Below are 14,630 nucleotides of genomic sequence, written 5' to 3'. Positions count from 1 at the left end.
AGACAAATTCTCTTGAGACTGGGTGGCCCTGCCTCCGCCTTCCATGTTGCTGCGGGAGCCCTGGGTTGTAGGTGCTGCTGTCCTCCTTTGTGTGTGAGCTTGAGCGCCAGTGGCTTGACTCACTGAGTCAGCTCCGCAGTCCAGACAGATTGGGTTTGGATATACAGCCTATACATGTGTGTATTGAACAGCAAAGTAGTTAAAGGACCTCAAATGAAAGAAGTTGAGAGTTGGTCTCATATATTAAGACCAAATGTGTACATCATTTATAAGAAACCCACTTTAAAAAGATACTATTGGAAAAAAATTAAAAGAAGGCTAGGTTAGCTGAATTAAGGTCAAAGATTTCAGAGCATGAAATACTATTAAATACAATAAGAGAGACAATTCTTAAGGATAATTGAGTTATTTCATTGAAGGAGACATAGCAATCTTATATCTATCAAAAATTAAAAAAACACTGAAAGAAAAAGTACAAATCATAATTTTAGTTAGACTTCAGTATTCCTGCTTATATCTTTTTACAAAAGAAATGGTAAATCAATGATATAGAAAGACATGAACAATATAAGTTTGCCTTTGAGAAGTATGGGATATTTCATCAAGCAATTACATAATGTAAATTCCTTTAAAATATTAAATTCATTTTTGTTTATATAGATTGTATTTTAGGCTATAAAAGGGCTCCATAAATAAAGCTTGAAATGATAGAAAGTACACTTTTGACCATAATAGGATTTCTCCTATTTATTCTCTCTACCTACCAGCCCAACCAGCCCTTTCTCCTGCCTTGCTTTTGGCCGTTCAACTCCTTATTAGACCTATCAGGTGTTTTAGACAGGCGAAGTAACGCAGATTCACAGAGTTACACAAATGAAACATAAAAGAATGCAACACATCTTTGCATCATTAAAAGATATCCCATAGCGTAAACAAATGTGACATATCTTAATATTCTATACCACACACCTGGGCTGGAGTTAGATTGCTGTTAGCATCATTTTGATGCTAGGAGCTGAACCTGAGTTTCTAAAAAAGCAGCCAGTGTTCTTAACCACTAAGCTATGGTTCCAACCTGAGACATTTATGAAGGAAACTTTACAGAAAATAGAAATGGAGGCAGTGCATCTGATGAACTATGGAACAGAGATGAACTGATATAAAGCCAGGAATAAAATCCTTGAGAGTATCTTGTAAAAGTAGAAGCTGGGCATGGTTTCACACACCTTTAATCCTAGCAGTAGAGAGGAAGTGACAGAGGATCTTCGAGTTCAAGGATAGCCAGAGTTACACAGTGAGAACCTGTCTCAAACAAACAAATAGAAGAATTTTTAGAGTTTTCATTGAATCAGATCTAGCAATGCAGGAAATGGATAATAATAGATTGTGACTAAGTAAAATTTAGAGTTGGGATGCTTGATTTAATGTTTGAAAAACTAACCTTTGTAATTAATTTTCACAAATTAAAAGTAGAAAAGGTAAAAATATTTGTAAAAAAATACTATTTGATGATTCATAATGAAAATTCAAATGTAAGAATGAAAGAGCTGCTTCAATCCAATAAAAGGCATTAATTTAAAACCATCGACTAAACTAACATTGTGTTCATGTGAGAAGAATAAGTATATCTCCCAAGACTTCAAGCCCCAGCCACTGCAGCAAAGAAAGAAGTCATCAAGGCTTAGATACTGGGGAAAAGAGCAAAAATGTTTGAATTTTTCTCTTGAGGAACTTAAATATGTGATAAGAGTTGATAGAATTAAAAAGCAAAATTATTACTAGTCAATATGATTTGATATACTAGCAGTAATTGAAGATTGAATTTACAAAACCTTTGTAATATCAAAATTATGAAATACTTAAAAAGTCAGTAACATACTTGGGCATGCTAAGGCAGGCAAACCTATAAGCCTGCTTATATGGGAGGTGGAATGAAAACTTGTACCTTAAATTGTAAGGAGTGCTCCGCAGCTTCTTTAAACATGTTTGTAGGAAAGGTGTTGCAGCTCTGAGAAGTTACTCCTTTAGAGAAAATCACAGTGAAGTTTGCTTTAAACACAATTAAGTCTTCACTGGGTATGTAAAAATCTGAAGAGGCTTTCAAAAGAAAGTTTTATGTTTAGCTAATTCTTTAAAGTCTAAAAGAATATGCGCGGCATTTCTAAGGTTAGGTTCTGTTAACATTCAAGTCTTTCCAAGCAGAGATTAAGGTGTTGTGGCACAGATCTGTTAGCCCCACGCTCAGGTGGCAGAAATAGAAGGATTACACCTCAGGGGCTAACCCTGATAAAATAATAAAATTTCAGCTACCCCAAAACCAAAACATTAAGGCCAACTAAATACTTCTTTATTCTTGTTGCAAACTAAAAGAACTATTCAGTGTATGGTTTATGGTTGGGTCTTTTATTTATGAATAAATGTTGAGGCTATTGCTTAATGACTTGTTTTCCTATCTCAAGCCTTAATGCCTGGTTCTCAAGCCAGTGCTTGCTGGAGACCTTGGAAGCCTACGTCTTCCTTCAGTAACATTCTCTGATCTCACCTTGTGCTTCTATCCCAGTTCATTGGGAGGTTAAATGGAAGATAAGAGTTTGATCTCGCCGGGTGGTGGTGGCGCACACCTTTAATCACAGCACTCGGGAGGCAGAGGCAGACGGATCTCTGTGAGTTCGAGGCCAGCCTGGTCTACAAGAGCTAGTTCCAGAACAGGCTCCAAAGCCACAGAGAAACTCTGTCTCGAAAAACCAAAAAAAAAAAAAAAAAGAGTTTGATCTCAAGAGTTCAGGACTAGCCTTGTCAACACAGCAAGATTCTGTATAACAAAAACACAGACAATCTCCCCCCGCCCCCCCAAACAAACAAAAACCCACCAGAATTTTCTCTTCACAAAACAACCAAGACAGTTTGTTGCAGTTCCCTGTGTGGTCCTAAGGCTGTGACCACCACAACCATAGCATAAGTTTCATTTTAGTTCCTTATTAGTGTAGTTATCAAGAAGGGGTTGTGTATTCTGACTTAGCTTGGGTAGAAGCACATTTTTGTTTTGTTTTGTTTGAGACTGTGTAGACCTAACTGCCCTGGAATTTACTGTGTAGACCAGATTGACCTTGAATTCCAAGATCTACCTGCTTCTGCCTCCCAAGTACTGGATTAAATACTTTAATACCCAGACTGACAGGTATTTTTATGCGTTATTTTTGTGCCTGTCACAGCACAAAACTTATTAATAAGCTAATGATTTATTTTGTGTGCGTGAATCACCACATTAAATGTGACAGTACTTTCAGGTAACAAATGTAAGAACTATGGTAATTCTTACAAAGTAGTAAAAAAAAAAGCTTAATAAAAATTAAGTAGGCTTGTGAGCTAGGAAGTGAGAGTTGAGATTTGAACTGTGTCGCTTACCCCTCCCCCACTGTCCTGAGCTTTGTGATTTGCCAGCTTCTGCACTTTATTTACTAGCATTCAGTGTGGTAAATGTAGAACTGAGAAATGCCCACAAAGTGCATTGTTTCTCAGATATTTCAGAGCTTTCAGAGTTACCTGTTACAAACCAAATAATATTGTTTTTAAAGGCTTTTTTTTTTTAGGATGTGTTAGCTGATATCTCCATTTTAAGGCCTGCAGAAAGATAGACGAGAGCAATTTGACTTTCAGAAAGAAACTGGCCTAGTAAAGGTCAGTTGCTTTTGAATGTCTTTTTCCTCTGCCATCCAGATTTTTTGTATTTTTTAAGTGGAAGGGTACAAGGGAACCAAGAGCCATTACTTGATTGATGGTTGACCATAATATCATCAGGAGGTAGCGTGTATAGGAGTTGAAAGTCAAGAAGAGTCTGCTTCCAGGTACTGTTGAAAGGCTGGTAAGGACGGTGACCACAGTGATGAGGAAGTGTTGTGGGAATTTGGTCCATAGCCAGGTGTATTGGGTGGCTTGGTCCAATGGGTGTGGTCTTCTCTGGGGAGACATGACCAGATAAGAACCATGGGCAGGAATTCCTACAACAGGAAGTGCTTCGGTTTCAGAGATTCATGGAGTAGAATTTTATAGGGAAAGTGTTAGGGGAAGGCAAGACAACAAACTCTTGGTTTCCTGGCTTGTGTAGAAATTCAGCAAAACTCAAGAGAAATAGAAGACACTGTTGGTAGAAACTGGAGGGAGGTGTCAAGAGGGGGAGCATAGGTATTCATTGCCGAGCAGTACAGGATGAGAGGACTGGGGATCTCGAAAGGACCAGGAGGTTTATTAGTTACTTTTGTATGAAGTTTCATTAGCCTTGTGAGGGCAGAAGAAACATAGCTTCGTTAACAAAGGGGTATTTTTTTCATAGAAGTACCATCCACAATAAGTTCTGAAATTTTTTTAACTGAGATTGCATTGTTAAGAAGTTAAATTTATTAGTGATAATGACAAAGACAACTTTGGTTACCTCAGGGCAGATTGTACATCAGTTCCAAAATATCTTGGACAGGGTTTTACTGCCTTATGACAAGCCTTCACTCTCCATGTAAGTAAAATCACCTCAGTCCACAACAAAATAATACAAAAACATATGGAGATGGGTAACTTGGTTACGTTCTTATATTTTTTTTTTCCGAGACAGGGTTTCCCTGTAGTTTCTAGAGCCTGTCCTGGAACTAGCTCTTGTAGACCAGGCTGGCCTCGAACTCAGAGATCCGCCTGCCTCTGCCCCCTGAGTGCTGGGATTAAAGGCGTGCGCCACCACCGCCCAGTTACCTTCTGATTTTTTCAGTGGCTTCCCAATTGCTGATATTTTACAGTGTCTTTGTTGCCTTTATCAATACTTCTCCAGACCATTCTCACTTACCTTCAAATGTATATTGTTATACTTATTACTGGCTGAATATGAATCTGTTTTAGATGTCTAGTCCTTGTGTTGTATTGGGAACAGATGTGTGAGCAATATCTCCAGTTTTCAGTATGTGATGTTTGTTATCTTTATGAGAGAAGGTAGTTGAACCATCCCTTTGTCCCACCTTCTTCCCTCCTGAATTCTCCTTCCTCCCCCTGTTTTCTTTCCCTCTTCTGGTCTTTAACACTGTTCATGTTAAGTTTAAAACAAAATGTTTCGTTTAGCTGAGCCTAAGTGTTTCTTATAATACACTCCACTGGGGTGCTGTCCCTGGGATTTACAGTGTTTTCATGTTAGTGCTAGAACCATTGAGAGAAAATAACAAACACCACTAGTTTTTTTGTTTACAACTACATAGAAATAGCCAGATGTCTAAAATACATGTTTTATATATGTCTATGTTTCCCTGGAATGAAAATTGGTAATTTTAAACAGCATTGTTTGGGAGAATTAAAAATTTTAGTTGATCACTAATTTTGACCCTTAAAAAATAGTCTCCTGTGCTACTATAACTTTCCTTAACGGGGGGGAGTGAAGGGTTTCCGGGAAAGGGGGGGGTGAAGGTTGAATGAAGGGAAAGGACAGGACTGGGAAGGGGGCCTGGACGTGCGGGTTGCACTTTCCTTTGCTCTTTTTTTTCCTTTCCTTTCCTTTCCTTTCCTTTCCTTTCCTTTCCTTTCCTTTCCTTTCCTTTCCTTTCCTTTCCTTTCCTTTCCTTTTTCCTGTCCTTTCCTTTCCTCTTCCCTCCCCTCCCTCCCCTCCTTTCCCCTCCCCTTCCTCGCCCCCCATCCCCCGTCCCCCTCCCTCCTTTCTGCTATACACTGAACCTTGGGTCTTTTACCACCAACCTACATCCATAACCTCCAGTTTCTATATTTTAAAGGATGCATACATTGAGTGCAGTAACTTTGTGTACTAAATTACTCTGTTGCTACAAAGTATAAATATAATTATCTTCTGGATTACTTTTTATTGGGTCCAGTTTTCTAAGTACCAAGAATGTTACCTTTTCTTAAAAAAAAAAAAAACTAGAAAATATTGATTGGATGTCAATACTAAACACTTTGTCTAAATTTCTTATACCTAAACTTGACATATAATTTACACTGAATAAAACATTTAGTGATATTTTGATAAACTCAACATTGACTCTTCTAAGTTAGGCCTCTGTAAAAGTATTTTCTGATGTCCTCAATGTACACCAGTAATAGAAGATAATTATGTATGAGGGAAGCGAATTTTTTACACAAACAGTCCAGAAACATAGAGCCCAGTGCTCTGCTACTGGGATACATCCCAGCTCTCACATTTTAAGACAAGTTACAGTATATGCTTAGAAAAACAGCTGGAGATAATATTAAGTTTTAAAAAATACATTTATATGTGTGGGTGTGTACATATTATGCACACATGTGTGAGTGCCGTGTAGAGGTCAAAGACAGTGTGGGGAGTCCATTCTCTTCTGATATGTGGGTCCCAGGAATTGAACTGGGTCTTCAGGCTTGGGGACAGTGCCTTTACCCACCAACCATCTTGCTGACTGACCCAAATGAAGATTTTTTTTTGAAAAAAAAATCTTTGTGATATGCAGAAAATACAGGGCGTTGGAACAAAGACTAAGTCTTAAGTGGATGTGAGTTAAGTTATAAAACATCCCATTTTATCAAAATTCTTGAGGGTAGATGTAATATTAGGAACTAGAGATTATCTGAGAGAGAAAGGTTCAGAAGCCCATTGTCAAGTGATTTAACCCATAAAAATTATAGAGGAATGTACAGGTGTCCTGGCTTTCTTCATTCTATTATTGTGGATGTATTAAATTGGAAATATAATGCAGTATATGTTTTGAAAGAAAGAGTATATGTGGGGGGAGGGGGAGGAAAAAAATTATGTATAGTAGACTTAAGTTGTAGGAATTCAGTCCCCATTCACCACAATCAGAGTCCAGAAAAGGAGATGTGGCCCTGCTGTTCCTTTAGCCTGTCTCATTTCTCAGTTGCCTGATAATATACCTCAAAACAGTAGTGTAATATTTAAATATAAACATTTGTTTTTACACAATATGGTGCCTTTAGTATAAGTTTACATGAATAGCTATCTTTCATGATCCTTAGATTTCTTTTATTGAAGGTAAGTTTAACTAACATGATTTTTTTTGTTTGCCATTTATACTAGATTTAGAATCTTTTTCTAGAAAAGGATGTTTGATTGTATTGAACTGTTTAAAATTTATATTCATATTTTTTAGTAATGTTGAGAAAGTTGCTGTGTATGAGTGCTTATTTGGCTTTGTCTTTCTAGGAATGGTATTCTCATTCAAATCCTATTTTGTTTTCCCCCTAGTTGTGGCAATTTATGATTATACAAAAGACAAGGAAGATGAGCTGTCCTTTCAGGAAGGAGCCATTATTTATGTCATCAAGAAGAATGACGATGGTTGGTATGAGGGAGTTATGAATGGAGTGACTGGACTCTTCCCCGGGAATTATGTTGAGTCCATCATGCACTACTCAGAGTAGAGCTCAGCACAGCTGTGCTTCCCTCTCAGAAAGTCAGGTCTTCCCAGACTAGCTAGAGGCCCTGGGAATTTCCTCCCAGTGAAACAAATAAGCATACAAATGATGAAGTTATTTCTTTTTTTTCTATGTTTTGGTTCATCCCCTAGTATTAAAAACAAAAAAAATCAAATTTGAGTCTGAACAAATGGATCTTCTTGCTGTTATTTGTACGACACTGTCTGGATTGAAAATGTGACCATTTTTCATTCTGTAGAAGGCCTAACAACATGAACATATAGCTAAAACAAATCAGACCAAGACTGGCTTGGGAAAAGTTTGGGATCTTTCTCAGGAACACTGTACACCCTTGGATTTCTCTTCCTGCAGAATCTGTGACATTGGATATTCATTGCCTCTGCCTTGGGGTTAGTCTCATGGCCCAGTGGACACCCTTGCCCCTTACTTTCTTTCATGTGAAGAGGAAGGAATTAGTGTTTAAATACCATATTTAACTACTTTTTGATTGTTTCAAAGGCTGTTTTTTAACACTGTAAATCCTGTGTTCTCTTAGCACTGGAGTGTGCTAGGTGAGTTAACACTGAACTCCCTTGCATCCTGTCCTGTTTGTAGATTATAAGGATGACAAAATGTGAGTCTCCAAACATTCCCACACTCCCAAACAGTCACCACAGCTTGATTTTAATGTACTGTTGCATGAGGCTGCATTGCTGATAACAGCCGGTGAACCCGACCTGAAATGTGATCGACACTTGTACTGAGGTGGATGTGTGAAACGCTTTGGAGGGAAGTGCTCCTTGAGGAAGGACTTAGGTCAGGAAGTCAGACCAGTTATTCCTGCCCTTTTGATGTTTAAAAACATTGGTTTTTTTTTTTCCTTTTTAGAAGAGACTTGGTGTCAGGTCTCTTGACAGTCACTGGATTGGGAATGACAGGTGCTACTGTGCTCTTGGACTGCTATCTGTGGCAGTGTTAGCTGATGTGGAGTCATTTTTATTCTCTCAGCTCTAGAAAAGCAACTATTCCCGTGATTTGGTATGATTGGATTCTAAAGTAGACAATTCTAGGAAGATCTGAACCTCGTGATTCAGACTCGAGTGTAGTGTAAAAGACTAATAGGGCAAAATACTTAACCCAGTTATACTGATGAGAGTCAGTATGATTTTGAAATAATGGGCAACTCCCTCATCTACAATTAATTTATATTTAGTGGTGTTTGTACATCTGGTGGCTTTAACAATCACATCTGTAATTAGGGGTGTTGCTGCCCAGTAGGTGAATACCATGGTGAGGGGCCAGTTTGTAGTTAGAACCAAAGCTTCCCTGTGGATTCTTACCAGTCCCATGAAAAGGCCAGAAAGAATCTGACCAGGTAACTTTACCTGAAGGCTTAAAAGAGGAAATAATCGCTATGTATAATTAAGATGTAGGCCTTGAATGTGCTGGATAGTGATGCTAGAATAATTTGGTTGAAAAATGACTAAGTGTTGTAGAAGGGAAAAAGGCAGGTCGTAGAGGCATAAGCTAACTCCACTAAGAGATCTGTTATCTGAGCTTTGCTGTGTGACTCAACCAGTTTCTTGCCCAAGACTTGTTTTTTTTTTTTTTTTTTTTTTTTTTTTTTTTTGCTTTAAAATTGCAGGATTTTGTTTGTTTTCAGACATGCTGTTTCCCCTGCTTTAGCCTCCCAAAACTAGGATTATAAGCAGGAGCATCATTAGAATATTAGGCATCAGCCTTTTTTCTTTTCTTTTTTTAAACATTATAGTTCAGCCATTATACTTTTAGATGTTTCTGAACACTTTGGATTCATCTTTAACTTGCTTCTAGTATACTTTCCACTTCATGCTTTTGTTAGGTCATATTGACGATCTGATAATGTCCCTGAATGTCCTCGGGAACCTTTAGCTCCATTATGGACGCAGCAAGACTATATGTGAACATGTTTAACTTTGCTTGTATTGGTATGTGGAAACTTTTGAAAATAGTTGCACTAATTATTTATTTAAGTAGCCATTTGCTGAGCAAGCTTAGTGGATTAATAAGACGATGTTTGGAAACCCAGCTAGCTTGTAGAGTCACAGAAAGAGCTGGTGGTGGGCAGGGAATGCAGCTTAGGGTTGCAGAGAACACTTTGTGCTGGGTACTTACACTGGGGGAACCCACAGGTCAGCTGATTCCTCCAGTTGTATTACTGAGTACTGATGCGATTTTACAAAAACAAATGCGATCTGTTGATTTATTTTCATCTTTTGAATTTTTACAATTTTGAATTCTATAAATTATCTTGGAAGGATACTCTGTAACAATGAACCAGGCCTACAGTAATTGGAGACTTTTAATGTATGTAATATTTTGTAGATTGCATGCTATTAATACTGTGAGGTTATCTCTTAATTTTATTGTAAATTTTCCCATTTATTTGCCCATAAACTAAAACGCAGTTGATATTAGAAATTTTAAACGAATGTTGAAACTTTGCTGACCAGTAAGCAACTGCTTTTCCAGGTCACAGGTGCTTTTAAGGCATTGGTCTTCCTTGAAATTTCTGATTACCCTTAAAAAAAAAAACCCTGGATATTTGTCTGTTCTTTGCTATTAATATTTGAAGGTCAGCGGACCTGAGTGAAAATCCATTCTTGTGCCTGACCTTACAGCTAAGGCAAATTAGAAACAAAAATAGTGCCGATGTTTTGAAATCTGGATCCAAGAGATTTCAGCCTGCTGTGTTTGGAATAAATACGAATTTTTAAAGATGTCTCCTACAGTATTTTCCTTGTGGTTACTTCCTTCTCTCTTTCTAAGAGGCACCTGCTGTTCCCATGTTGGGATTGGTACAGGACGGCTGACTTTGCTGTTCCTAAAAGCCACTGGGTGACATTTTCCTTACCCTTACTACTGCTGTGTATTGCCCAGCTAGAGACTGGTTTGTGCCTCTTTACAGTTGATATCTGCAATGTAGTTGGACTCATTAACACTTTTTATGATGGTTCTTATACACGGACATCAAAATGACAGCTTGCTTTTATTTTTACTTTTCATTTTCTTTAAAGGCCACCTTCCTGCACATGACTCTTGCTTTACTTTATTACCCTCTCTCCTTACGGAGAGAACATGGTGTGTCCTGAAGGCCGCCTTTACTTCTAGAAAGGGCTTTGGTGAAGAAATGATTGCTAAGTCTTTGAAATGAGTGGGAGTTGTTTACTTCTGAATAGCTTTAACCAGGAATTGATGGGTGTGGAGGTGACATTTCTCTAACACTTTATTTGAAATCAAAGAATTTTGGAACTCATAAGCCTTAAATGCTTGTTCCAGTCACTTTAACAATGGGGTTAAATGTTTTGTTTCAGATAAACAGCTATTTAGTTCTTAGAACTCAGTCTTCTCTCCAGTGTACCAGCTGTTGTAATTAAATGTGCTTTGTTTTTCTTTAGAAAGCAACAGTTCTTGTTTTTAGGATGACACTTGAAAAGATATGCCATGTTTTGATAAATAACCATCCAAGTATTCACATTGCTTCAAGCTTAAGTGCAACCTGAGTAGAAATAATCATTTACCCTTCTAAAACTTCACTCGTAAACACATTTCCATACAGCTGTGTGTAGTAAGAATGTATTATATTTCCTACACTGGCAGGAGCAGAGCGGAGCACAGTACAGTACACAGCCTTACTTATGAGAGCCTTACAAAGTCACTGAGTGGAGGCATTGAGCTTGCTAAGTTTACTTTATGCTCCTTTTTTTTTTTTTTAAATTGAGAACCTCTTAAAAAATCAAATGAAATGACAGGGCATAGCTGTGTAAATGATCCTCGCTAATAAATATTACATTTTTTGTAAGACAAAAAGCTTATTTTCACATTAAACTGAAGCCTCTTTTGCAAGTCCAGAATTCTATGGAAAAGCAGTTTTTAATCATATTTTGTGTCCATGTACTTTTTTTCTTAACGAAATGGTTTACAAAAAGAATGTAAACAATTTATGATCTGGCCAGTTAACACTTTATAGCTCCCAGAGAGTTGGTGGTACTGAGTAAAAATCACTTGAGTGGGCAAGTGTTGCCAGTAACATTCCTATGTGCACTATTGAGCACCTCCAGAAGAGTGAGGGTCATTCACTTAATTTTTAAATTGTATTTGGAATAATTACTGCTGTGTACTAAGAACTTGACCCAAATAAAAAAATCACACGAAGTATATCCCAGTGTCCTGGCAGAATTATTTATGTATTCACTACTTCTTTCTAACATGGTTCTAAGCATTAATGGTACTATTCAATTACTTACTTACTTAAGGCTTTGAATAGTGTCGAACCTTTAATAAGTTTGGTGCCTGAAATACTTTAATTATAAACTGCTTTTTCCAAATATACCTAAGTTTTGTTAAGTGTAAATTTTCCATCATTGGAATGAGGTTGATTAAAAATGTAAGTGTTAGTTAAGATCCCAGATGATAATTTGACTACAGAAGTTTTCTAGTGATTTGTCTAGGTAATAAATGGGCAATCTCCAGAGTATGGACACTACTCCAGTTCCTGCTGCCTTACAAGTCAGTCCATAGTCCTCACTGCCTGTGTCAGTGCCATGGGAGAAGCTCAACTGAAGCATTTTCAAAGGGTGTTTTCAAGAAAAAGATTTCTCTATAAATAAAAGGGTCCACAACTGGTAGCACTGACAGATGATGAATAACTTTTATTATAGTGTGATGATAAATAGTAAGGTGATTTGCAATCTGTAACTAAACATATCCACTTGATATGGCAGTCCCAGTACAAAATTGTACTTCCAAGTCATTGCAGGGGTGCAGAAGGGGGATTCTTTTTTGGCATTAGTTTTTACCCAGTTGTACTCTATACAAAATAAAAAGATCCAAGGCTAGAGAAATGGCTCAACAGTTAACAGCACTTAGAGAACCTGGGTTTGGTTTGCAATCCCACATGCTGGTTCACAACATTATGAAGTTATAGTTCTAGCTCATATACTCAAGAAGGCTGGCGCTCTCTCTCTCTCTCTCTCTCTCTCTCTCTCTCTCTCTCTCTCTCTCTCTCTCTCTCTCTCTCTCTCTCTCTCTCTCTCTCTCTCTCACACACACACACACACACACACACACAAAATTTTGTAGGGGTGGATTCAAGACAAAATTTTTCTTCTGTGTGGATCCCTGACTGACCTGGAACTCTCATCAGTAGACCAGGCTGGCCTCGAGCTCAATGAGATCCACCTGCCTCTGCCTCCTGAGTGCTGGGATTAAAGGTGTGCACCACCACTGCCCATCTTACAAATATATTTTTAATCTACAAAACCGCTCATAAAAGGCTATCACTACTTTTAAGATAGATTTTTTTTTCTTACACATTTATTGCGTATGTGTACACAGGCAGAGGATAACGTGTGTGAATTGGTTCTTTCTACCCACCTGAGTTCCAGGGATTTGAACTCCGATTATCAGGGCTCTTGGCAAACACCTTTATTCATCAGCCCTTAATCACTCCCTAATTAGTAATATTTAATGACTTTTAAAGAAGCAAAACACTCTGAACTGTAGTTAATTCACCTATAACAATTTATCCTGACACAACAAGCTTTAAAACCAGGTTCTTTGAAGAATTTACTTTTATTATTATGTATGTGTGACACACGTGTTCAGGTGCCTTTGGAGGCCAGAAGAGGACATTGGATCCTTTGGAGCTGGAGTTATAGGTGGTTTTGAGTTGCCCGACGTGGGTGCTGGGAACTGAACTCTGGTCCTCTGGAAGAGCAGAAAGCATTCTTAACAGCTGAGTCATCTCTCCAGCCCTATAAAACCACGTTCTTAGTGGTATTCATCCAAAACACTCAAAATCCTTGTGTTTAAATGGAATCTAATTTTTTTTAAATTAAGGATTGGGCTTGATGACATAAAATATGCAACTACAAAAATTAACTGTCTATCCGACCACTGTCCTAAGCCATTACAATAGTTTGACAAGTGGCGAGTTATAACTCAGAAACTTAATCTAGCAGTAGAACAAAAAACATTATCAGTAGTACTGAGGAGTGAATATATCTCTTTCTCATATGTGTGTGTGTGTGTGTATGTGTGTGTGTGTGTACAGCTTTGCACAGTCAGGGAGCAAGGCACATGATGAAATGCGTATACATTTATGCAGAAGAAAACAACAAAGGCTGAAAGAAAACCACAACTTCATCTTTACCAAATTGTGCATAATCTTCTGAATAATGACCTCTTTCTGGTACATTTGTTATCTTCATGCGTTAAAAAAAGTATACTATTGTATCTATTATGACAAAATTCCCACAGCTAGAAGTCAGAGTGAGCCTTGACTCCATTTTTGAAAAAAAAAAAAACAGGGAAAGGAGACAACCCAGTGAAGACAGTAAACAGTATTTTTACAACACTTAGCACAAGCTAATCATATTTTACCTTATCTCTGCTCTGGAGGAAGAGTTCACTAAGTGGCTGATATTAAAACTAAGCAAAGTCACTTCAAACATTCCAATTAATGCTTATTTTCTAGGGGGGACTATTTACAAATACAGGAAAAACTAGGAGGTGGAATATGAGGTTTTTGGTATTAAACTGTAACAAATTTAACGAATGGATAGTTTCTAAAAATGTATTCCCTGTTTCCCTTGTCTTCCTAAGAAGTTGATGCTTTAACAATCACTTGCTTGAAATTCATAGCTTATGAACATCATGCTCCCAAATTTGGCCAGCTCTTATACAGAACTCAGTGTTGACTTGAGCCACTTCTCTAAGTATCTTTGGTAGAAAACAGACTCCATTTAGGTGGATGAAAACTTCTCCTGTAATACAGTCACCCCCCTCAATTTCTGCCAAAACTTCAAAAATACTTACCTGTCCCTTCTTTCATTAGCACCTCAAGGTTTACTTGGTGGTTTTTGTTGTTTTTACATGCTATTCCTCTAGAGAGTTCAAGGCACTGGGGATTATAGCAGACGGCTGTCTAGGGTGGTTTACTTCAGAGCAAACCAGAGCCCCTGCCCTCCAAAACATTCTATGTTGTTTCATTAAGCAATTCTTTACTTAAATTTTAGTTGTCCTTTACATATAAACCCCTAAGGGCACTGCACACTTGTAGTTTTGACGGTAGAGTATTAAAGGGTAACATGTTTTCACAGGACCATCTAGAAAGATGGTGGGATCCCCCCCCCCCCACCTTGCATTTCCCTTTGGGTCAACTTTGAAAGAGGTCACATATAACAGATAATAAAAAGTTAAAA

At 37.8% G+C, this 14,630-nt stretch overlaps 2 protein-coding genes across 6 annotated transcripts in view; one reads left to right on the top strand and one right to left on the bottom strand.

Annotated features, from left to right (window-relative positions):
- Abi2 (abl interactor 2) overlaps window positions 1-8,256 on the top strand; it is a 102,579-nt gene extending 94,323 nt beyond the window's left edge. For 2 of the 4 annotated variants that reach the window (XM_042055507.1, XM_038338904.1), the window contains 2 exons: window positions 7,217-7,309; window positions 7,539-8,256. In XM_042055507.1, coding sequence (XP_041911441.1) covers window positions 7,217-7,309; window positions 7,539-7,627 — 182 coding nt within the window. In that variant the 3' untranslated portion in view covers window positions 7,628-8,256. Of the gene's footprint in view, window positions 1-7,216 lie in introns of all 4 variants that reach the window. The other 2 variants (XM_038338903.1, XM_038338902.1) reach the window with 1 other exon arrangement.
- Raph1 (Ras association (RalGDS/AF-6) and pleckstrin homology domains 1) overlaps window positions 1-14,630 on the bottom strand; it is a 109,220-nt gene that overhangs the window by 2,214 nt on the left and 92,376 nt on the right. Inside the window, exon 15 of one of the 2 annotated variants that reach the window (XM_038338898.2) lies at window positions 12,058-13,134. The exons of the other annotated variant lie outside the window; for it this stretch is intronic. Coding sequence (XP_038194826.1) covers window positions 13,006-13,134 — 129 coding nt within the window. The 3' untranslated portion in view covers window positions 12,058-13,005. Of the gene's footprint in view, window positions 1-12,057; window positions 13,135-14,630 lie in introns of those variants that run through there. 2 annotated transcript variants of the gene reach the window in all.

This window comes from Arvicola amphibius, chromosome 8 (assembly GCF_903992535.2).
Source record: "Arvicola amphibius chromosome 8, mArvAmp1.2, whole genome shotgun sequence".
Taxonomy (NCBI): domain Eukaryota; kingdom Metazoa; phylum Chordata; class Mammalia; order Rodentia; family Cricetidae; genus Arvicola; species Arvicola amphibius.
The sequence above is the reverse complement of the archived record's forward strand: the minus strand, read 5'-3'. Positions and strand labels throughout refer to the sequence as shown.